Consider the following 22,408-nt stretch of genomic DNA (forward strand, 5'->3'; position numbering starts at 1 on the left):
TATTACAATTCTTTATTCTACCATGTGTTCTTCTATTCCAACTTGTAAAGTAACAAAACAAAAGACATCACAACACAAAAAATACACAATGGTGTCACACTCTCTCCATTAATGCATTTATTGACACTGAGTCATTGCCATAGTCATAAACACTGGTGGAGTGTTTAAAAGGTGTTGCAGTCGCCCTGATGTACAAATCACATCTGTTGTCAAGCCTTTAAAAAGTTTAACGTTTCCTAAAATGTAATTTAAAAAAAAGCATATATATGCACTTTACAGCTGAGTACATATGTTCCATATACTGAGTGATATAGTTTAGCTGAAACACAAGGCACTTACTGGGGCACCTTTGAAATACTGATCAGGATGTGCAAACAGGAATACAAGATCAACACAGATACTGGCCATGTGTGGCCATCGTCAAACACTTCCCCTTCACTGCTGCTGGACAGACTGCTTTGTTTTCCTGTTCCTACTTATGCCACGTCTCAGTGTTTGTTCAAAGCAAATGTGTAATCATTATTGCCGTATACACACCTTTGTCTACCCATAAGAATGATTCCTTCAGGCAGGGCTGATCCTGTTTAGACCATTGTCTTGAAATGATTAGTACAACAAACACTAAGCTAATATAATCTGCGAGTAAAGGAGCTCTGACCTTCACTTGTGTCAATATGTTTGTTTTTTTTGGTTTTTTTGTTCGTTCTTCTTGCGATTAGAAAAATCACATGGTCAATATAGCTTTGTGTTGAATAAAATCTGTCACACGTCATTGTGTTCTAAGTCTGAGTCAAGGTTTTACTGTTAGCTAAAATAAACAGCAGTGGAGATGAGAGCAACACTGAGCACTTTTCTATGTGCAAATTAGTGAGATAATTGCTGACATTGTCCTGTGTAGCGTGAGACCTCTCGTGATTTAGTGTTTCTTGGGGGTTGGAGGCAAGGCAATTATTCTGTTTGCTTTTGGCTTGGAAATTAAGCAGGTGAGGGGATATACCAGGAGTACATATTGCACGTAGCAACTGGTGTACCAAACTGAAACCACAGAAACCTTTACATGATCAGACTGAGTCAAAGCTTTTGATTTCAAACTGACTTAAGTACAATCTATAAGTAGACTGCTGTGCAAAATCTTTTCCATAAACACATAATTACCTCTTCATATGCAGAAACATTGTGTAAACACCTTTGCTCAAATAAAATCAAATGTATCAAGGGTAGCTCTACATTGTATGTTTTAATATTACACAGTTGTGTGTTTTGGCGTGTGGACTGTACTTCCTATTGCTCCCCACATCCTTGTTTCCTCACAGCTTTATTGTTGAGGAAACAATCTGAGTCGATGGAAGCACTCTGTGGGGGTTGTCGAGCTTTAAAACTACACAATGTCAGGGTGCCAGCTGTTTTTCCTTAGCATGTTTCATAAATTTAATCCACGATCTTGGCTGCTGAAAAATCCTTTAGGAAATCAAGATGTAGATGAAAATAAAAAGATGGGTTTATGAAGGTTCAGGTCACCCAGATTACACATATTCCCTAACTTCTGTTATTTAGCTGTGCAGCGATGCAGTTTTGTTTCTCTTTGGAGTAAACATTTACTAGTGGGTTTATGATCTCAGGCCCCAGTTTCAAGTCTCACCATGATATTAACTTGGTAAACTTAATTTTAATTTAGAGTAAAACAGACTATGAAGGTGGGTATACTTGATGGCCGGGCAACCACAAGGTTTCCCTTGTCATTACTGTATGAGTCACTACTATATGGACTTACTTTTTGACCTTTGGTTCTCTTAGTCATCATCTGGGTTTTTAAAACCAGAGACCAGTGAAAGCAAACAAACTCAAAATGCCCGAGACTTTTTATCAAGCCTACTAATACCTACAAACAGCTATAGCGGTTGAAGAGATTATCCAAACAACATTGCTATCCTTAGGAGTCTAATTACAAAGTATTTCAACAGCAGAAACTGTTTACACTGATGATTTAACAATACCCAGATAACAACTAGAGTTGTAGAGATACTCAATAGGTATCTCAGGTCAATGTAAAAAAAAAAAAAAATAAAGTGGATCTGCATGCTACAATTAAGGATTTGGGTTTCTTTCTTTTCTTTGCAATATGGGTGAACTGACCTTTTCAAAGTTAAGACAGCTAAATGCATGTATGGTGTAAAAACTAACTGTAATGCAGTACAAAAAGGCCCTGCTGGAGTTTTGCTCATTACAAGACCACTGTACTCAAGTCTGTCTTTAGTTATTATTGGTTGGAATGGGTGAACTGTTGCATGGCTCTAAATGTGGAAGTGATTTTTATAACCTTATACACCCGCAAAAGCTTTCCACAGTCATATGCACTGCATTATGTTAGTAAAACCAATAAGTTTTCATCCCAGGGCATTAAATACTAGTGTAGTGTTGTCATGAGCCACCAGCTTCACAGAGATCTACACCTTTGGTTTAACTCCTTAATACAACACAAATGAGGAAGTAAAGGTCCTGTTAGAGCAACAATATATCACCAAAGGGAAGTGATGGAGGCATACACTGAGGGACTGTAGACAGAATTATCTGGATTTTCCATGATATTCCAACATAAAGACACTTCAGTGTATCTTAATGTGGCACCAAGGTATCTAGAGCAAGTCTCACATGTTATGTACCTTTTTTAAACTATTACACTAATACACTTTAACACCAAAACCAAAGAACATCTTGCACCCTAGCCCTGTGAGATGCCAGTGATTTCTGATAAAATGTTAGTATGAGACATGGTGATAATGATGATGGCAGGCTGGAAAAACACAAACTCTCTGGTTCTCTGAGTTGCTGACAGTTCATCTTAACTAACAACAGCTGGTTTGAGGAGTAGCGCCCTTGATGGAACCACCACCCAGGACAAAGCGTCACTTCGTCTCACCCCAACGCCTGCAGAGAGGTTCAGCACTTCCCCGTCCTCTCCTTCCTCTGATTCCTCCCCGTCCTCTGGCTCCCTTCTTGCCACCTGCCCCAGACCTCCCAAAGCCCCCAACCCAAACATAGACGCAGCTGAAAGTCCAAAGCGCAACAGTGGGGAGTCTGAAAGGCTGAGCGATCCCATGCTTCCTCCTCCTCCACCCATGGAAAAGAGCGGTGCCCGGTGGTGGCCTAGAGCTCTGGCATGGCAGAAAGCAGAGAGTGGCAAGGAGGTCCCAAGGCCCCCAAGAAGGGCTGCAGCAGCCCCAGGGATGATGACAGGAGCCCCGCCTACAGAGGGCTGTTCAGTGGCACTCTGGTGGGTAGGAAGGCCCAGCCCTGTCCCTGACCTGCTTGAACTTCCTGGCTCCTGGGCAACAAAGTGCCCGTGAGCCTTGATGTGCTTGCGTAGGGAGCTGGGGTCTGTGTAGCGCTTCAGGCAGCCTGCCATCTTGCAGTAGTAAGGCTTGTCCACGTAGTGGGTGCGAGTGTGCTTGAAGCGGTCACTAGAGTTGGAGTAGCGCTTGCTGCAGCCTTCATAGGGGCAGATGTAGGGCTTTTCCCCTGGAAGAAAAGAGAAACAAACAAATATGAGTCAGAGACAGAAGGACAAAGGAAAGGAGAAATGGAGGGAACAGAAATGAAGAAATGAAAACAATGCCAGAGAAGGATGTTGTCAGTTTGTTTCTAACTCTTAAGATTCATGGTGTGTCATTGCTTTACAGGGAAAGGAACAAAGAAGAAAGTGTTATTCTGGTGTGACACTTTTTAAAAGAACAAAATAAAAAAAAATAAGAACAAAAGATACAAAATACTTTATTTTTAATGGTCAAATCCCATGATGTCACCTTTTGTAAGAGCCTCCCTGAGACTTTTTTTCTTTTTTCCTTTTTTTTCAAAAGGTTATTTTGCTCCTTCTTTACATTATTAGAGTAGTATTTTAAGAGGTGTGTGTGTGTGTGTGTGTGTGTGTGTGTGTGTGTGTGTGTGTGTGTGTGTGTGTGTGTGTGTGTGTGTGTGTTTATTTAAGCAAGTTAAATAGTGTAAATTTGCAATCTCTTTTGCAAGTGTGTACCCAGCCAATAGAGATAGCAGTAGGATGTTTGTTGAAGGGAGCCGTTTCTCATGTTTTCAGCAACATGAACATTTTGAACAGTTCTCTTACAAACTCTGATTGCTAATCAAGATCGTAATGTATGAAAAATTAAACATATGCTTACTGTTAAATCAATGGGATGAAATTAAACCAAACATTACATTCCCATAGTAATGCGAAACTTATTCAAATGACTGTCTGAAGGCTCACTTTGACAACCTGTGAGTAGTAAAAAGCAAGTACGATCTATTGTTCAGATCTGTTTTTGCTTTGGCTTTTAGGGGGGTCATTCTTCAGTCTTAAGAGCTTGAAAAAAAGAATGTAACAATAAGTTTATAAAGATGTTTCAACTCTCATCCAAGAGACTTTTTCAGTTCTATAAATACAAGGTGGGAAATCCCAGGTATTTAAACCCTGGTGGGGGTTATCCCCTTTGGAGCTGATAGGAGTTGAACCACTGCTGATCATGTGAGTGATCACATGAGCCAAGGTGTGAAAAAAGCTGTGGGTCATTTAAGGGTGAAACCACTAATGAGGCCTTGCCACACCCTTCATGTGAACTTGAGGCCAGGTGTGTGTGTGCATTATAGTTCCTGTTTAAGAGTTTTAAATGGTTTGAAGAGATTCAGACTAAGAATACTTTATTAATCCCTAAGGAAATTATGGAGGGGTTTAAAGAGTCCATATTGTGCTTGAACAATGAAATTGTAATTTGAATGACCATCACTAAACAGTGGTGGGTTATGATACCATCAGTCAAGGTCTTAAGACTACTATGACCTGGATGATGAAAACCTGCACAGACATCTGGGTTTTTCACAATATTTTTAAATGGGAACAAATTTTTTGTTTCCCATGTGAATTGGTCACAGTCTTGAACTGACCTCTATTTAATTAAAAATCAGATTTGGGCTTTTGGCTGGACAGACAACTCTGTCCCTTATACTGCAGTTACAAAACAGTGGTTGGAGATCATGGCACACCAACAGTACTGGAGTTATGTATAATCGCCTTGAGTTTGAGGGCTCACCTCTACTAAAAAAAACAGAACTGAAGGAAAGCAGTCAGCAACCACTAATATTTCCTAATAAGAAGGTTTTTACAAGAAAACGTTTTTCCTGGCACTGGCTAAAACTACAGCAGGTAAAACAGGTCTGAGCTACAAGGAAAAGCCACTTGTTTTGTGGTTGGATATTGTGGCTAAAATTTAACAAATTTTGGAAATCTATTGAAACAGGTGACGTAATTTCAAAGCACGTACTTGAAAGGTCTCTGGAAAGCATGTCCATGGAGAAGATGGCAGATAGTTGATAGAAGTGTTTTTATAAAGTGATGTCTAAGAATGTGAAAGAAAGTTTCCAAAATCCATAAAGCTTTCTATGCTCGGCAGCAAACAGCTAATTCAGTTACAGACATTTTCAGCCTGCGGTGGAAGAGACCAGAAAAAAAAATAAAAGTGAAGTGAAGCTAAAAGCTCAGCTTGCAGTGGTTCTCAAACTTTTCACAATGAGTACCACCTCATAAAATATATGGCTCTTGAAGTACCACCCTTATGACCAACATTAAAGTACAGTAGTATAGGCCTATTTAACACCAATTACAGTTCACATGACACAATTTTATTTCTTATATGAATGTTATTTATTTTAACTCTCATAAACAGGATGTGACAAGTGATAATAATAACAACTGTACTGCATTAAACATTCACCGCAGGTGGGATGTCCGGTCTTAAGTGATGACATATGAACCCTGCTCCTGGGTCCAAACTACTCTGCGTTTATTAAGGCTGTTGTGTTTTTAACATGTTTTAATGCTTTAAAACAGTCTGTGATCACTGTCAGCCTCTCTCGGTGTTTATTACCACTGTTCATTTTAAAATTCAGTTTTTAGAACCTCACGATGTAACTACATCCCAGCTAGCAGCAGTATATTAATGACTAACCTCATATTGCAGTTGTTCTCCTGACTGAAGTTTGGTCCGTTTACAGCATCCTGCCATACGATTGCATTTGTCCCTAACCATCGGGAACCCTCACTTTAACTTTTATCGAGTGGAAAAAAGTTAGCATTCATCCTCCAGTTTCACTGTGTTTATGTTATGCTAACCAGATAGCACATCATTACATACCAGCTAGCCCAACTTTAGTAACTCTACAAACATAACTTCTGTTTAGTTTTCTGTCTTCATTTATGACAGAAGTAATAGCAGAGTTGTACGTTTTATTTTTTCAGAAATCACTCAGTCAGAACATGCTATATTATTTAGTCTTAAAATATTTTTGGAAACTTCCTGCGTACCACTAGAGGGAGCCCACGTACCACCAGTGGTATGCATACCACAGTTTGAGAATGACTGGTTCAAGTCATTGCTGGTTTTGATGGGACTGAACTCACCTGTGTGCGAGCGAGTGTGTATCTTCAGGTTCTCCAGACGTGAGAAGCTCTTGTTACAGGTGGGACAATGGTGTGGCTTCTCATTGGTGTGTGTGCGGATATGAATCAGCATTTTATACCTAAAAATAATAACAAATAAAACACATTTACAATCAAGATGTGCCGTTTTTATTGTTTTCAGCATTTTTACCTAGGATGTGGCTGCTGATATTCAAATGTGTCTTATCTTGGAAGCCTGACATATGATGCTTACATTATATTGAAAAGATCATGACTCACTCTGATGACCTGTCACACTGGATTCAAAGCTACTATTGCTAGCATGTTTTCGTTTCTTTGTTTCTTAAGGCAGCGGTCCCCAACCTTTTTTGCATGACGGACCGGTTTATGTCCAACAATATTTTCACAGACCGGCCTTAATGTGTCGCGGATAAATACAACTAAATAAAATCAGTACTGGTACCAAAAAAAGAAGATTTATTCATAATATACGGGAAAAGACCCAGGGAAACCGAGTTAATGATAAAAATGATAAAAATTAAAATAACGCTAAAAACCAATAAAAACCCTGAGAACCATAAATTTCACACCCAAGCCTCAACTGTCGCGGCCCGGTACCAAGCGACTCACAGATGGGTACCGGTCCATGGCCCAGGGGTTGGGGACCACTGTCTTAAGGCATTACTTAGGAAATTACATTGCTTTTCACACGTTACTTAGAGACTGGTATAATTTTTATGAGAAATATGCTTTGTGTCGTCCTCACGACAATGGAATAAAGCCACAGAATACCTTGCATTGAAGCCCCTCCCATTTCGAGCACAGCCTTCCCATTGGCAGCAGTATCCAGAATCCTTTTCAGGCTTGACATGGAAGTCGTTGATGTGATCCACCAGGTCCTGCAGCGAATCGAACAGCAGGTGGCACTGGAGGGCAAAAGAGGGAATGAAGCAGATGGCTGATAAGAAACCTGATTGTGACCTTTTTAGGAAAATTTCACACAAACACTTGATGTTTTTTTCTTCTTATGTCACTGTTTCTTTTTAATTGAAAATGTTTGAACAGTATACCATTAAAGTATACCATTAAAAGCAACCTTTGTCAAAGTATCTACAGTTCCACAGTTCAGTACAGTAGGTACTATTTCTTAAATTTGTAAACTCTGTAACATATTGTATTATTTAAATAGTTTCGTCTTTTACTGTTACTGTCTTGGAGCAACTGTAACCCACACAATTTCCTTAGGGATTAATAAAGCATTCTGATTCTGATTCAAAGGATTAAAGAGAAAATAAGCCTCTGTCTCTAGAATTTTCAGCATTGTCCCAGGATATGGATTTTATATCTGTAAATTCAATGTAAATTAAAAAATAAAATTAAAAAGCAGAATCATCCTAGACAAAACAAACCAATAGGCGATTGTGGCAGAGGTGTGGTCCTTGGCTCAGCTGCAGGGGAGGGGTGGTGCAGTGAGCTCAAGGGGCAGTGCCAGGGAGGTTGGTGGGACACGTGTGTGGTGTTATAGTTAATGAGCTCTCTCTCTTTTCCTGTGTGATTTTTAGTGAAGCCGGAGCAGAGAATGGGGAGGTGTGTCAGAGTATGTCTGGAAGCTGCTCGCGTGGGTGCCAATCCGGGAAAAAAAGACAAAGAGACTGTCAGTAGTGTGTGTGATGGCAATAAAAGGAAAATAAACCCATACAGTGTGTCCACTTGTGGTCCTTCTTCACAGCAATAGTATTTTCTATAAATTTGTATATTTTAAAGATTTATTTTAAAAAGTTTCTATTGCACTAAAAATCAGGTAGCATGACAGATGTTTGTCTGATTAAATTAATATAATGTAGGAGTAGGTCGTGGATAATAGGCATTGATTTGTAAATAACTGGACATAAACTTGAGCTTATTATATAATATTATACGAGAGTATCTTTCTAACTAAATAGGCAGCTTGTTACATTCTGGGGTCTACTTGAAGGAAAGGCAGATGCAAAATTTAAAGTGAGGTCAGAGGTCAAATGTGACATGTGTTTGGATGCAAACTATAATAACATGATACAGGCACGTAAGCAAACACTATCAAAAACATAACCTCCTTGGCTGAGTCAACTGCAGTTTAAATGACAGGTAATAAGTATGTGTAAGTATAAAAAGATCATTTCATAGCTCGGATAAAGCCATCATAAAAACATACTGTTATAGATGGGTAACTCTAAAATCTTTAAAAGTTTTTTTCCTGTGGATTCACAACAGTCACAAACCCCATGAATGTGTGACACAAACTTAAAGTGTGCAACCTGATCATCACAAAAAAATTATTCTTCTTTGCTTCATATTTATGGTTCATCCCATCTTCAAACTTAGTCTTAATTTTTGTCTCAAGTACACAATTATACATTTCTGTGACTTTGATGGCTCTGTGTGCGGTATGAATGTGAGTATTAATGGGTAACTGTGGCTTGGAGTGTAAGAGAGCTATAAAAATGAGATCATCCAATTTTGTGGATTTCCTTGAAACATTATGCCAGAATAACGCACTCATAGAAGCTCATGAGGTGAAAACACTCTGAGGAACACTGCTGCTAATACCAAAAAGGGAGACTCTGGCTATTATTAGCCTGACGTGATGATCTGTAGTTGCTGTATGTAATAAATTTAAGTGTGACGTACTGAAGAGCATGTCCATTAATCATAGCATCTGTTGTTCTGATAGATGAGTTACGTTTTGTACAGTTTACCTAATCAAGGTACTTCATTGTTTTTCATTCATTTTTTATAATGCTCAAACATAATTATTTATCCTTTAGTTCTTAAAATACCAGAATATAATATAGGAAATGGTTGATTTTGACCTTTTAATACACCCAACTATATTTTTTTAAAAACACAAAGTTTATCTATTTAAAATTATATAAACAGATGAAAAAGTAAATCACTTTTCACACCAAACTGGTTAATTTGTTATTGCTAGATCACACCGCACACCACACTCATTTTTTATACTGTAACCTCTGATAGCATTTATCCCCACTGACCTCTTTTGCTGTAACTCTCAGCTTTATATATTTTGTTTGCAGCGCGACTTAGTGGTCAGAGTAATGTTTGCAGGCTCTTTTTCACCCTCATTGAAGAAACTGCTTGTGCCTGCTATTAAGTGTAGGGTTTGAAGCGCGACACATGATTAATAATATTATCTGCCAAAATAATATGACTCAAGCTTCTGCTAAAATGCATGCAATAAACATATAACTAATATATAAGTATAACTAAACCTATAAAATTTAATTACACGTACCTTCATCCAACGGCAGGCCAACTGAGCATCCACGGAGGGTTCTGGAGAAACCGGCTTCTCTCTAGTCTGACTGATGAACATGGAAGAGGGAAAGCTGTAGCTTCTTGGTGGACTTCTAACTGGGAGATAAAATGGATAGCCCTGTGGTGAAGCACCAGGTTCCACACCTCGGTGAAAAGGTGATTCCTAAAGCAGAGGAGGACAGAGAGAGGTCAGAGCAAGATAATTTAGTGGCAACAAAGGCAAGATGTTCGTTAGCTATTCACAAGAAAAGAAAAATAATTAATTTACTTCACCGTTAATGATGAAGAAAGAAGCAGACCTAATACTAAAGCCTGCCGCTTTGAGCTTGATGAAAGATACAACTATCAGAGGAAATGGAGAAAGGTTGTGAAATGATAATGTACTCCTTCTGATCGTGTTTACTTCAAGTGTGTTAAAGTATGATTTAAGAGCTTTTGCATCCATGACATGTATGTTTATTAAATGGGGATTGAAGGTCTGCATTTGTTTTTTGATTTATAATTAGAATACACTTCAGCAAAGCCAATGATGACAATGAAAAATGGCTTGATAATGTAAAAATGATGACTTTCTCTGCTAAATGATTAATCTGGTCCAAGAATGGAGATTTTGTGCCGTAAGTAAAGGAGCTGTGTGTTTGATGTTTTCACCATTAAAGCACGGCTAAAATTTGATTTAGACAGAATCACTGCGTTGCTGTGTGTTGTGTGCAGATGCTGCACCGGCAAATTAGATTCACTCCCTGGATCACTTTTCTATTCAGTCCTGCTGAAGAAAAATGGAGCGCATTCAGCCACGATCGGTCACCGGTTTGAGAATTCTAAGATTGTGCTCATGCCTGTTCACAAGATTAAGTGATTACACGAATACATACACGTACCTGGAAAGGTTTTCCCTGGAGTGTGTGCTTGTAAAACATTTTTATTATTCTTTTTATTCTTGCAATCCTCTTTAAAATGAGTGCAGCACACACCGGCCACGTGTTTGTAATGATCCCCACTCAGGTTAAGGGAATGTAACATTCCTGGGTATTTCAAAAGCTGGACAAACATTAAAGGAACTGTTTGACATTTTTAGAAACATGCTCATATGTGTTCATGCTGAGAGACAGATGTGACTCACATGTGTACTGTAAAGGTAACACTACAGCCAGCAGCCAGTTAGCTTGTAAAATATTCATTTGTGAGCTGTACAGGTGCTAGTAGTCCCAAAAACCGCTGTTCTATTAATGTCCTCTTGGGTTCCACTCCCATTTTAAAATGCCAAAATGCAGCTGTAACAACTACATCTCTGTACAAAAGAAATTATATTCACATTCACAACAGCTTCACAGTTGGTGATCTTTTTTTATATCTCATCCATTTTGATACTTTTAAGACATCAATTCAGGGGCATGTGCATTTTAATCCGACCAGTGTGCTGACACACGGAAATGATTACCCTTTCCTAGGCCTCACTTCTGCTTATCTGAGATCTTAAACAATCACATGACTCTCTATGAGCAAGCATTTTGGCAACAGTGGAAAGGAAAAACTTTCCACTTTTAACAGGAAGAAACCGTCAGCAGAACCAGGCTCAGGGAGGAGCGACCATCTGCTGCGACTGGTTGGAGTGAGCAAAATAACACAGGACAAAAGACATGCTGTGAAAGGGAGCCAGAGATTTATAACAAGTGTGATTCAATGCAGAGAGGTCTATTAACATAGTGAGTGACAAAGGTGGCTGAAGAAGAAATACTCAATGCATCATGCAAATCCCCCAGCAGTCTACACCTATTGCAGCATAACCAAGGGAGGATTCAGGTCACCTGATCCAGCCCTAACTATATGCTAAGGAAATTTTTATGCTTAATCTTAAAAGTAGAGATAGTGTCTGTTTCCCGAATCCAAACTGGAAGCTGGTTCCACAGAAGAGGGACCTGAAAACTGAAGGCTCTGCCTCCCATTCTACTTTTAGATACTCTGGGAACAACAAGTAAGCCTGCAGTGCGAGAGCGAAGTGCTCTAATAGGGTGATATGGTACTACAAGGTCATTAAGATAAGATGGGGCCTGATTATTTAAGACCTTGTGTATGTGAGGAGCAGGATTTTCTATATCTCAAATCAAGATCAACAAAGTCAACAAAATTCGAAGCAGAGGTTTGGCAATACAAATGTGCAACATGGAAGCAGTGATTTATAATATGAGATGTAATTTTTTCTCCCATTAATTTTTACACCAACTAAAATGCTATCCACACAATCCTTGCAAGCGCCATCTAGACTCGCAAATTCACATGCAGTTTTTGACAACAATCATTTTTCAAGCTTGATACACTGCTCACAAATTGCTGTTATAAAAATGGGCCAGATGCATTCTTAATACAAGGTATTGATTTGGTCTGATGCTTTGCATGCTAAGTATACTGCACCCAGCCACTCAATTCAAATCTTTTTAATCCCCATATCCTCTCTGAAATTGAAGTCATTACCAAGTCAACTGATGAAACAAGCAAAACACAACTTTCGTGTTTGCACACTAATTGCGAAGTGCATCAACGCAAGGAGCGGTAGCATTAGTGTACTCCAGCAAACACATGGACTCACCCGAGAGAAGAGGTGTGGCTGAGGGCTGCTGCTGCTCTGAGGGGACTCCATGGGAGAGGATGGAGAGAGGGAGGATGGCGAGGAAGGGGATGGGGAGAGAGAAGAGGCATGGCGCAAGGAGGGGGACAGGCTGAGGTCCATGGCTGGAGGGGTGAAGCAGGACCCAGGTCGTTCTTGAGAGGAAGACAGGGAATCTAGATTAGAGATTAGAGATAAAGCAGGATCCTTATTACATCCATCGCAGTATCATGATTCATTGATTTCTTGCTTTACTGAGGTTCATTTCACAAAATGTCCCTGTAATTTTACTAACGCGTTATTGTTTGCAGGTAATGCCACGGTCTTAGCAACACCCCTGCTCACTCTTTTTAAATATTTTTCAAAATATTTTAAATATATCTATACCTTTTCAATTTCATTGAGGCATGTAGAACATTTCTAAAATCCTCTGACTTATTTTGTTCTTTCTTCTTCTTAGATTTTATAACAATCACAATAAAAGTAATAAATAAATCATGAGGCACTTTTCAAAACAAGAAGAAAGTCGCATAAAAAATTGCACAAAGTGACTCCCAGGCCATTTCATTTTGTTATTATCGCAGCTATCTGAAACAATCACACAGAACTCATTAATGTAAGTGCATGGTGCTTCATCCATACTGGAGACAAAATAGCTACTGGCCCTTTGTTTGTCATCAGTAGTTAAAGCAAGCCATTTATCAGTTTGAAGGTTGGTGGATCAATTCCCAGGCTACCCCAGACTGCTTGTGAAGTCATCATTGGGCAGGATACTGAAACTCAAGTTGCCCCCAATCCATCCTTCAGAGTCTGAGTGTATGTGCAAATGTTAGACAAGGCACTTGGGTATGGATGTGTGCATGATTGGGTGAATGAGACCTTTAATAACAAGATCTACCATAAACATGGAAGGGATGACCCTGGCATTGTTCAATGGTTCAGTCACGCCATCCATTGTGAATGATGGATTAGGTCCTCTTTATATGGTGAGGGGACTTAAGTTTTTCCTTGTGTGAAGCTCAAACTCTCTTCTCTCTGTCCCAGGTTCACCACTCACCCCAGCTTCAGCCCTCTGTCTGCACCCTCTACTCTCAGCCCGTCCTACCTGTCCAGCTCTCCAGAAACCTTCCTGAGACTATATTTGCAAATCAACCTACTGAATTTGTTGTAATCTCAGTTTCTATTTTCTGCCCATGGGTCCTTTAATCAATAGCAACAGCAGTGTTTCTGTGTTAAACACAGACGGAAGCACACAATGCAGTAATGCTGAGCACAAAAGCTAACACAAGAATGAAGATACAAAGTCCATTGTGTTTGTGAATGTCACAGAGGTGCTGTATTTTTTAGGTCACTTCATATCAGTGTCACACTCCTCTTGTTATGAGCTGCACTGACAAAAATGGGGACAATCTTCTCGAGGCCACAAATGAGCTACTGTTCACTGGGTTTGCAATAATAGGTTACCAGGAAAGTGAGGACAGAGAATCAACCTATTACGCTATTGCATTACCACAGTGATAAACGTAATTACTGCGCCATGACAATATCAAAGTCATGTCATGTGTGTATTTAGGAGAGTAGAAATGATGGAGAATTTATTTCAGTGATGCTAAAACTGCTAGATGTTTACCAGGTTAACTCGTACCTGGAGAAGAGGGAGGCGATGGAAAAGTTGTGCACTGTAGCCGCAGTCGTTTGGTGCTGATGTGGGCACAAATAGAGGACGGGTAACTCCTCTTTCCCAGTATCCCTGGACCGTCTGTGCGACCTGAGGGAAGCTTCAAGTCCAGTGGCTCATCCACAGACAACATAGCCGCTGATTATCGTTGCCCACCTAGCAACAGACAAACAAGTTAACAAACAAAGTGTGTTTATTTCAATAAAGAGCAATGAAAGCAAATTTATTCATGGACTCGCTTACTAATTTATTTATTTTTAATAACCTCCTGGAATAAATCTGTACAGTAAATGGTACATTTCTTTTCCCTTTTCTCTCTCTCACACTCAGGGATACTGAGTCTGTTGGTGGTGCTAACCACAACTCCCCACACTCTGAAATGACTCTGACTCATCTGGGAAAGAAATACCTGGGACCCACAAATCAAAACAATCTCATTTACACACAGGGAGACATTTCTTTCACACCACCGTGCTAACGGACGACTGTATGTACATCTATAACAGGTTATTAAACAAAAAAGCATTTTGCACATCTTACAGCTACAGATGAGTTAAAAGATACGATTAATTCAATTAATTCACTCAATAAAGTGAGTTGTATGACTAAAATCATCAGTTTTTCTTGATCCAGGTTCTTAGGCTCTCGAGATTCAACATTCACACAAGTAGTACAGAGTTACACATCTTTCTTCATGGGATATCCGCTGGTGTATCATCAGCTATCATTCCCCACTTAGAATTTGGATAACAATATTCCTCTCCTCTTTTTCAACACAAACACATGAAGATAGTAAAGCATCCACATTTAGACTTCCAGATGCAATGAGAAATAATTCTGCAATAATCCCAAATAAATTCTAAAATGATAGTCACAAAACTGTTACAAAAAACTACTTAAAATCCCACAAACTGAAGTAATAGTAACAGTTAGTCTGGATGACACTTCACTAAATTGTGAATACTTGTTAATTAACATACTACCTACAAATGTTAGTTGTTCTAGGCCATGTATTCTGTAATAAGGCAATTTGAAAATAGCAGGGTTTAGTCCTTTGTTGTCAATTTTAGTTGTAGCTCAGTTCCTGGGGGAAAATCTCTGAAATTCATAATGATGTGGGCCTGTTGCTTTGATCCTCTGCATTTCTGTGGTGAACACTCGGGGGCCTAAACTAGACTTTTCAGTAGTTTTCCACTTCTGATGGTATGATACTCTGGGTGAAGCATGCGACAAAAGTTATCCCAGCCAATGACTAAACTCATGGGTTCTTGTTAGACTAAATGACTCAAGACCCAGATATGTGCTGCAAGAAAAAAAATCTCCCAGCAGAAAACCAAAGAGGGGAAACTCTTGGACCAAACCCGCAGTGAAATGCTTGACAGCTGCCGGGAAAGTCAACGCAATACACGACATTTTTGCACCTGAGAATTCCACAGCTGTTATTCACTCCGTGTCAGTGGGGGTGTCTACGCGATGTCAAAAAAAGCTCATCTAATGTTGAATTACATTTGGTATTATATAGTTTATCTACAGTGACAGATTTCTTTTATATTAAGAGGAAGCTGGAGCAGGTCGTTTGGCATTTATTTGCCAGTCAGACATTAGAGACATCAAAAATCCAGTTTTGACTAGTTGTTAAAGCATTGTCACTAGTCAGAGGTTTAAGTCAAGATATCTACTCTATGTTATACATACATAACTATAACATAGATATACACTAAACAGTCTTAGCATTATGACCACCTGCCTAATATTGTGTTGGTCCCCTTTTGCTCCTGACCCATCGAGTCATGGACTCCACTAGACCTCTGAAGGTGTGCTGTGGTATGTGACACCAAGATGTTAGCAACATATACTTTAAGTCCTGTAAATTGCAAGGTGGGGCCTTCACAGCTCAGACTTGCTCGTCCAGCATATCCCAATGATGCTTGATTTAATTGAGATCTGGGGAATTTGGAGACCAAGTCAAAACCTTAGACTCATTGTTGTGCTCCTAAAATCATTCCTGAACTGTCTTTGCTCCTGCATTATCCTGCTGAAAGAGGCTACAGTCATCAGGGAATACCATTTCCATGAAAGTGTGTACATGGTCTGTAATGCTTAAGTAGGTGGTACGTGTCAACATAACATCTACATGGATGGCTGGACCCAAGGTTTACCAGCAGAACATTGCTTGTAGCAACACACTGCCTCCACCAGCTTGCCTTCTTCCCATAGTGCATCAAGTTGCCAGGTGTTTCCCCATTCAAAACTTTGATATATATCTTGTTAATTGCAAGTTTACTTTAAAAAAGAAAAAAGAAAAAAAAAAGACAGAACCAGGCTTAACTGCTAGCCCTTGCGTTTAATTGCAACCCTAGCATACAGACAAGACAATGGCAAAATAAAAATATTTCCCCATCCTACAAAAAAGACAGTTTGAAAACATTTCTACTTTGCAGAGTTCACTTAAAATCTTACACCCACAGTGCAGAAATGTTTGCAGGTATCCGTTTCAAAGACAACAGTATTTAAACTGCATTTAGTCAGTGTTTGCCTCCAATGGAACTCCTAACTGGCGCCAGACGTGGGTTGTAAGTGCATTTTGTGACACAACTGCAAAAGCTCCATGGTGTGTCTCACCATATGACTCTTTAATGATAGCTGGCAGCAAGAGCATTCTTAATTTACTTTCACCGGCTGGATTAAAACCGGCAACTTTCCAGCTACATGTACACCTCCTTAACTTCTAAACTTGCTGTCGCCGCAAATTCTTCCACAATCACCGACACAATCCCCCGACATAATATAAGGCAGAGGCTAAACCACAATGAAGTCAGTGTTTAGGTCCTCCTGTCGGCTTGCCAGCTACCTCACCACACTAAGTTTCACATTCCACAGCAACCTCGTTGACTTCTCTCTCTCACACGCACGCAGCTATTTGGAGGTACTGTAACAGCACGCACACTCAGGACCATATGTATCCAGGCACGCATGCAGAATAGGGTCACACCAGTAGACATGTGTATGGCTCATAACCACACATGAGCCCCCAACCTCCCAATGGGTCCACCCCCTTTTTTCCCCTCAGTGACCTGCGTTTGGGCAGCACGCCCAGATCCACTTATGGATCGTCCACTGCCTACAAAAACACATAGTTTGACTATTTGCAGACTTACAGTCAAGCATATGTACATACTTGTGCACTAGTGCATGCACTCACTGTCCTATACAGTATAGTACATACTGTAAACACGTGTAAGGAGCAGCACTTTTCACTCAGAGATGGTCTTTCCATACTGTCCCTCACTGAGAGATGGCACCACTCTACCTCAAACCTTCAACCAACAAAGTTATGCTTAAAACCAACCTACATTAAACCCATTTTTCTTTTAGTTTGAAATCCAAAACACCTTATAAGTCAGGAGTGTCCTCACACAGTGGTTAGATATGCCTGTCAGAACCCTATAATTCTTACAAGGGAGGCAAGCCAACAAACACACACACACATACACACAAAGTACATGTGCTTACACATTTGTTGCATGGAAATACATACTGGTTTACACTCAGACTGGATTGCTGATGCTGTGTGTATTCTCAGCACGAGAAATCGTTATTAGACTCATCCAAATCCCACTTTGACAGTTCGATTTTTTTGAAGCTATTATATATGAAGCAAAGCAGACACACACACATATGCTCACACAGTTTATCCCCTCCCCTCAGGTGTAACACACCCACACATGAGAGTTTGTCCTCCTCTCACAGGAAACATTTGCTTCCACAGTGCCCCGATGTGGCCTCTCCCTCTCTCTTATTTTTTTCTTTTTCCTCCCCTGTCTCTCTCTCTCGTGCGCTCGCTTTACTTCCCTCCCTCTCACTCCTTTCTGCGGTTTTCCTCTCCCAGTCCTCCAGCGGAGCATACCTCTCCTGTTCTCTGTACCTCCCACTCCTTTTTTCTTTTCTCCTACTTTTTCTTCTCCAGTGCATTTTTGAGTTCCCTTCTTTTATTTCTCCCCAGTTTCACGACTTGTTTTTATTCCCGTTCTGTCCTTCCAAATCGAACAAGATACAATGACTTGAAAAGACAGTGTTAATAACTGAGAAGATAGACTGTAAAGCTTTGGAAATTCTCAGCAAGATCAGGCATGGACTTCAGAGTCTTGAAGTAAAAACCTTTTTCAGTGTAGGTATTCAATGATTGTTTTTTTGATGTTTTACTCTAGACCTATGCTTGATCCACGTGTGGGAAACTAGCTGTCAGGATGAGGAGGAATCAGTTTCAACAAGGCAGCAGACAGAGAAAGAGATTTAAGCCAGTCCATCACTCCAGGAACAACGTCAGGCCTGATTTCTAGGGTTTATATATTCTTTGATCTTCCACTCAGTGTCCTTATAAGGTATTATGCAAGACCGCCGCAACAGTGAGGATGATAGGAGGCTTTGTTTTTGTGACGTGGAGGCATACAGAGACAAAAAGAAAAGAGGCCGAGGTGCCCTCGTGAGAAATGAAATTGGACACCTGTTTGAACAGCAGTGGACAAAAAAACAAAACAACTGGTTTGCATTAGGGAGAAAAAAAGGGTTTCTAAGGACATAGAAAGGTTGTCGAGAAGGATGGAGGAAGCAGCGGGGGGTTCCTCTTACCACACACTCTGTGGTGAGTTGGAGGTAAACAACTTCTTGGAGGCAAGTTTGTTTTTCTTTTAAAGAAAGAGGACAAACACGAGTTCTTCTTTTCTCATTGAAGTCCAAGTGTTGCACAATATGTTTTTCGAGGGCCAGAGAGACTGTGCAGATCATCCAAAACACTAATGACTATATCACATTTCAAACTCCAGTCACAAAAACAAAACCACCTCCGCTGCAATCAAGCGGGTTTTTTGTTTTTTTTCACCGCCACGGCAGCAAAAAGGAAATTTACTGTCAGTGTTCACAACTTGAGAATGAGTTGCACTGTTGTTTTATATGATGTCAACTCTGATTCACGGCGCGCGCTCTATGCCAGCATTCACGAGGGTGAACTTCCCTCAGGAGAGAGAATAACGGCAACAGTGCGGGGAGACTGAGAGCGAGTGGGCGATGAAAAATGGCAAGGAGAAAACAGAAACTGTGGGAGTCAGACATGGGCTCCCACCCTTTCCTCCCCTCACACTTTTCCCATTATTTGTCTCGGCATTACCCGCCCGCATTCCCTCTCTCTCTCTTGCATCTCGGCAGCACAAAGTGATGCAACTGTACTGAGCAAGTCTGCAATAGCTACCAGTAGAGCCTGCAGTGTCTCTCATACTGACACTGGCGTCTACACCACTTATGAAGGGAGTGGTGCCGAATGTCAGGGGGAGGAGGAGCGGGGGGTGGGCGGGTGTAACCTCTGGAATCAGCGACTGTCTTTTTTTCACTTGAAACATACCACAAATCTCACATCTCTATACGTCAATAAGCTTACTTCTCACTCTTGCTGTCTATAGGGAGACTTTTGAAAGGGATGAAGTAGCCGCTCACTTTACCAACAAATTTGTTCCAAAAGGGCTCAGCAGCTAAGTGTCATGACAAGAAGTGCACATTAGAAAACCCAAGAGAGTTGAACAGTGCTGTTTATTCAAGCTCAGATTCACTCACACAAACAATACTTTTCCTATTAATGCCTTGAATTAAAGCCCCAGTCAGCCCAAGAGACAGATCAGAAACTCCCTGGCAACCGCCAGCTGCTAGAGGAAAATATATATTCCCCAACCAGATGCTGAGGGGTTGCTAGAGGTTTCTGACTGACAATAGGTGAACTTGATCGCTAAAGCCCCAGTGACGCAGCCTTAGAGACTAGTCCAAGTCCCCCTGCCAAACACAGGTTATTACAGAAAACTGGGTATTCCCCAACAGGTTGGCCAGTGGGTGCTGGAGGATGTTGGTCATCAGTAGCTGAAAATGGTTGGTAGCCATTGAAAACAGACATCCTTTTGACTGCTTGGTTAGCGAGCGCTTGCAACATCATGGATCACAAGGAGGATTTTTGGTGTAACACCTACTTTGCAACTACTCACCAATGAATGGGGAATGCATATTTTTTCTCCAACCAACCAAAGATTTCCAGGAGAGGTCACTGACCAGTCTGTAGGCCTATATGACTAGGGCCTAGGGTTTGTTTTACATTCAAGAACTCCATTAATCAGGGAGTCAACTTTATTGGAAGCTGCAGTGTTGCACACTTGATACTGTCTGAAATGCCACCAGCAATGATTCTCCAGTGCTTCTAGTAAACTGTTATTGCTAATACAAATTGTATTTAGAAATCTGTTCCTTAGGGTGTTTTCACACCTGCTGGTGTGCTTAAATCAAACTCGGGTTTGTTTCCTCCCTCGGTGCAGTTCATTTGTGCAGGTGTGAACATGGTAATCACACTCAGGTGTGGAGCGAAAGCAAGGTGCGGTTCCAAATTAACTCCAGAGTGGTTCGTTTATGGTGTGAACGTGGGCCGACCACGATCTCAACCAACTACCAGGTGTACATTACAAGTTTGAACTAAAAACCTTCCCGTGGCCACCCATATGGAAAGATATATATAAATCTTATAAAGTTTGTATCTGTCTTGTGTGAAACTTGTATGAAAAGCATACAAGAGTGAAAACAGATATAAGATCCCTTGAAAAATTATATAAATGAAACTTGTATGTTTTGGATACTTACTAAAACAATATATGAAAGTGGCCACTTTCATGAGTAAATCATATAAGCCTACTTCATATAGTGAATCATATATATATGATTCACTATATGAAGTAGGCCACATCTGATGCAAGTCTTTTATAAGTTTTTTCTATTTCTTTTCCATATGGGCACCTATGATTGGTATTCTGGGATGTGCCAAGGTACAATTATTGTGCAGTGGTTTACTTTTGTTGCTCCCACCCCAGACACATCTGGACAATAAGCGAGCTGAACATTGTTACGTGGTTTGTAGTGATGCATTTTGTTTTGCTTGGAGTCCATTTTGATTTTTCTCTGTGTGAAAAGAAATCAAATCTACAAAACAAAAAAGCTACAAGGTTACTGTGGCAGGGCAGGGCTTGCAGTGCAGTGCAGGGAAGGCGGACGCACCTGCACGGCATCCGCGATCATGCCCCGCCGACTTAAACATGGTACTGGGTCCTGCAGTATGGGGGTTGTTGTCAGTGTGTGTAGCTGCAGAGCTGCAGCCAACAGTGTGTGAACAAGCAACCATTAATAAAGAGAGGCTGAAAGGAAAGGGCTTGATCTTTAAACAAAATGTTTACTTTGATCAAGGGAGCAGAGGGTCATTTTGTCATAGAACCAAAATTCTTAACACACCCGAAGGAGTCGCCCCCTGCTAACCATTAGAAAGTGTGCAGGTTCAAGGCACTTTTTTACTGATATGTACTTTTGTGACCATAAAGTACACGACACTCATCTTTTGTAGAAAGTACAATAGTGGTGTAGCTAACACTAATGGAAGCATTTTTTATTCGATAGCAAGTTAGTTATTCATTTGTGTCAGATGACAGATACACAATAGTTTTTGCTTTTTTATATTTAAATCCCAAACAGACTCCAGTGCAGCTATGACCAAAGAGTCACATTTGCTTTGAAATAAACAAAGTGGAACAAGCTCAATCCACAGGTTCTTAAACAGCATCCAGAATGCTGAAAATCACATTTAATCACATTTAGGGACATTAGGCAGTGAAATATGTGTGTTTATTGCAAAAAATATGGGGTACCTGCTATTTATCATATAAAAAATTGCTGAACATTTTGGAAGCTAGGCCCCGGGAGGAAAATGCTGGAGAGTTATTTAAGACTCCCCCACATATAGCACACATGGGGTGGGGGGGGCGTTAATCAGATAGGAGCTTTATAAATGGAAAGATCAGTTGAGGAAGAGTGAGATATACCAGAGCTGTAATAAAAGATAAACCCCCCTCATTGTAGTTTATCCCTTCGTAACTGAAAGATGAACATAACCATGTATAGTAAACTTCATGCTGGTGGAAGTTAAGAGCATGTTTGTACTAAGTGTACGGTTCTTACTCCTTAGTTAAAGAGGGTCTGTTTCTCTTCTCTAATTCTTCAGTGTTAAGAATTTTCTCATTTTGTAAAATCTAACTCTTTTCAAGAAACACTCTGAAACCACTCCTTTGTGTTTACATTAATGAAATGGGTCAAATGAATGCAAGTATAAGGTGTAATTTGATTTCACTTTAACCATATCAAACCAAATCACTACAGCGCTTTTCACTCCCTTTGTACACTCGTACTCCTCCCTGACCAACCAAATGGTTTATTAAACCAACAGTTCATTCTTTGCTCAACACCAAACAGCAAGCAGACAAAGGAAGTAACTAACTGATGAACATTTAATCAGCCA

The 22,408-nt window shown here is 40.2% G+C and overlaps 1 protein-coding gene across 2 annotated transcripts in view; it reads right to left on the reverse strand.

Moving 5' to 3' along the window:
* Positions 1–22,408, reverse strand: part of LOC134628976 (zinc finger protein GLIS2-like) — a 32,876-nt gene continuing 10,468 nt past the window's right edge. Inside the window, exons 2-7 of one of the 2 annotated variants that reach the window (XM_063475844.1) lie at positions 14,011–14,199; positions 12,348–12,520; positions 9,738–9,923; positions 7,238–7,371; positions 6,446–6,564; positions 1–3,516 (exon numbers count right to left, since the gene is read on the reverse strand). In XM_063475844.1, the coding sequence (XP_063331914.1) occupies positions 2,840–3,516; positions 6,446–6,564; positions 7,238–7,371; positions 9,738–9,923; positions 12,348–12,520; positions 14,011–14,176 (1,455 nt within the window). In that variant the 5' untranslated portion in view covers positions 14,177–14,199 and the 3' untranslated portion in view covers positions 1–2,839. Of the gene's footprint in view, positions 3,517–6,445; positions 6,565–7,237; positions 7,372–9,737; positions 9,924–12,347; positions 12,542–14,010; positions 14,200–22,408 lie in introns of both variants that reach the window. The other variant, XM_063475843.1, reaches the window with a different exon arrangement.

This window comes from Pelmatolapia mariae, linkage group LG6 (assembly GCF_036321145.2).
Source record: "Pelmatolapia mariae isolate MD_Pm_ZW linkage group LG6, Pm_UMD_F_2, whole genome shotgun sequence".
Lineage (NCBI taxonomy): Eukaryota > Metazoa > Chordata > Actinopteri > Cichliformes > Cichlidae > Pelmatolapia > Pelmatolapia mariae.